General features: G+C 30.2%; 1 protein-coding gene across 1 annotated transcript in view; it reads left to right on the forward strand.

The window, feature by feature from the left end:
• The first annotated feature begins 921 nt into the window (after positions 1-921).
• The window catches only part of LOC122531500 (collagen alpha-1(XV) chain-like), a 7,104-nt gene continuing 5,190 nt past the window's right edge, over positions 922-2,835 (forward strand). Inside the window, exon 1 of the mRNA XM_043659478.1 lies at positions 922-1,033. Coding sequence (XP_043515413.1) covers positions 922-1,033 — 112 coding nt within the window. The remainder of the gene's footprint in view (positions 1,034-2,835) is intronic.

The following is a 2,835-nucleotide window of genomic DNA, read 5'->3' on the forward strand; positions in this document are numbered from 1 at the left end:
TCGCGAACTGTAGCTAGATTCGTATTTCAGTTCGTATTTTTCACATTCGGTGAAAACCTATTTCGTTATTTTGCAGTTATTACTTCACAGCGGCTTCTATTTTTATTTTATTTACGTGGCGAATATTTTACACGTTGATCATTACTTTTAACAATTTTTAGTTATTTTTTTTATGAAAGACACAGCGTAGAAAAATTATTTAATTTCTTAAGTTGTATCATTAGTAGTTACATGATCTGGAAAATGAGAATTCTTATATTAGCAAAAATTATTATTATTTCTTAGCTAATTTATTCATTTTCAATTTCATATTCAGCCTCGGTAAACGAGAAAATATTTCTCATCTCTGTCGTTTTACACTCTGTCAGCATCGTAAAACAGTGTAATCTGTTTTATCGTGTAGCTCTCAAAATTTCACAAAAGAGACCGAATTTCTCAAAAGTCAATCTTATTTTACTGCAACATTGCAAAATATTTGTTTCCTCGTACACGTATTTCTCATTCGGACAAAAATAATCATTCGCAAGACTTTTTAACAAAGCGAGACTTTCAGTCTGCAAGATAAGACTTATTTGAAGATAATGATGCAACGTGTTTTATCAATTAATGCGAGACCGCGTTGAATATTTTATCCTACGATCGGTGTCATTAGTTTCTCGTCGTGGCACGTATTTTGTTGTAATTTCTGTGCAAAACGTATTTGAATATTAGGAGAATATAAGCGAGTGCTAGGAACGTGTGCAGCGGTCATGTCTTATGCGCTCGTTGAAGTCCCCAGATGTATTCACCGATCGAATCCGTCAAGCGTTGAAATCTTCGCTCTCGAATTGATAGGCGCGTCTCTACAAGGCGAGATAGCTTCGAGGGAGCAGAATCGTATTTAGAATTTAAAATTTCTCTCTTCTCTACAGTCTCGGCCTTATGTTTAGGAGATGTAGAGAAGAGAAGGACGTTCGAAAATTGCAATCTAAAGATTACTCTGCTTATATCAGGGGAATATGTCAGTATAGGTGTGGCTGCGAAGAAATCGGGGGTTAGTTTCTTAGAGTTTCTTCGTAATTCTCTTTAATATATAATATTAATGTTAATATTTTTTCGATATTAATATTAATATTTTTTTAATATTAATATTTAATATTTAATACATAATATTTTCTTACGAAAACAGTAGTTTATTTGAAAACTGTCGTAGAATTTTCCCAAATGTTGATCATATTCTTTGCGAAGAAGATTATTAGCGTAACGTTGTTTTTGTAACATTAATTTTATAAAATTATAAAATATAAATCTTATAAAATTATGAAATATAAATCTTATAAAATTATAAAATATAAATCTTATAAAATTGTAAAAATATAAATTTTATAAAACTAAAAATACAAAATGACATTAATTTTGCAAACTCTCTCTCATCTTTAGCTAATAAAATAAATAAAATTTTTGAAAAAGAAGAAAGATCCATAATCTAGCAATTGTGATCGATATTACATCTCTAAATTTATTTTAGAATATTCTACTTAAAGTAAAAAGTGAAGCAAGATTGGCCGAATACTAATATTCAATGACTTTGTATTTTTACACATTGCATTTATAATAAATATTTCGTTAAATAATATAGTTACAAATACTTTCTCATACTACTTTATAACTTAATGAATTTATTTCACGAAACGATGGTTTATCTAAAATTATCAAAATAATAAAATTTATACTTATTTAGTGTGAAGTATCAGATGTACATAGATTTATCTAATATATATAATATAAAATGTAAAATAATATAATATATAAAAGAATCTATGCGCAGGAGGAAATATCATGCTAGTTTCCCAAGCGAGACAATGCCAGCCGTACAATTTTTAATGCGATTTACGGGCTCATATTTCGGCAGTAAATATCGATTATCGAAGCAAGTTTTCAGCCATGGTGAACCGCAGTATGTCGAGTTTCACAAATCTATGTGACGTATGGCGCGCGAAATGGAGCCATAACACAATATATTAAAGAAGTATGATCATAATCGCTCGAGAATCTAGTTCAAAGCGTGTATAATCAGTTTAACATGAATTTGGTCGCGCAACTGAATTCGAAATGGAAAACACGATGCAATATTTAATTTTGGAAATTGCATTCGACGTTGTAACTTTTGAAGTTTAAAAGGATTCTTTACCAATTGTAATTTATACAACGAACTTTATCATTTTCATATTTTTAACTTGTCCGCTATTTTTCGGATATTTTAGAATATGCGAAATGTTTCGTCCACGATACTGTGGAAGTTCACCATGATAACAACATTTCTTGACTTGACATTTAATTCAATTTGGAAATCAATTTTTCTTTTTACGAGGGATTCATTAATACCTGATCTAATTTTCATTTTGTTTTCAACTCCCAGTTAGAATTGGTATTATCAAAATCTTGTTTTATTAATAATGGTATAAACTAATCATTCTAGAAATGACGGTGGATACGTTAATGAAGTCTAGCTGAAACAATTACCTATTAAATTGAGCGTGTAATTTGCATGATATTTAATTATTCCTGTGCAATGATTAACTAAACTTCGTGTTGTTGCTCCGAAACATTTTCGTCAGCTATATTATAACACACTCGTTCAAAACGTCCAATTATTTATTTGCCAAAGTTCAAGCAAATCAGAATTAAATAACGGAATGACGGTATTCATGAAAATTATACCAAGGAATTTCTTACCCAACGTACAAACACGCAGACCCTCGTGTTTCTACCGAGATTACAGAATTCATTACGCCTTCTACTACCATCGTTCTTTCACAGTCCGGAGAACTTTGAAACCAATTGCAATTTCAAAAA

This window comes from Frieseomelitta varia, unplaced genomic scaffold (genome assembly GCF_011392965.1).
Source record: "Frieseomelitta varia isolate USP_RPSP 00005682 unplaced genomic scaffold, Fvar_1.2 scaffold_403, whole genome shotgun sequence".
Lineage (NCBI taxonomy): Eukaryota > Metazoa > Arthropoda > Insecta > Hymenoptera > Apidae > Frieseomelitta > Frieseomelitta varia.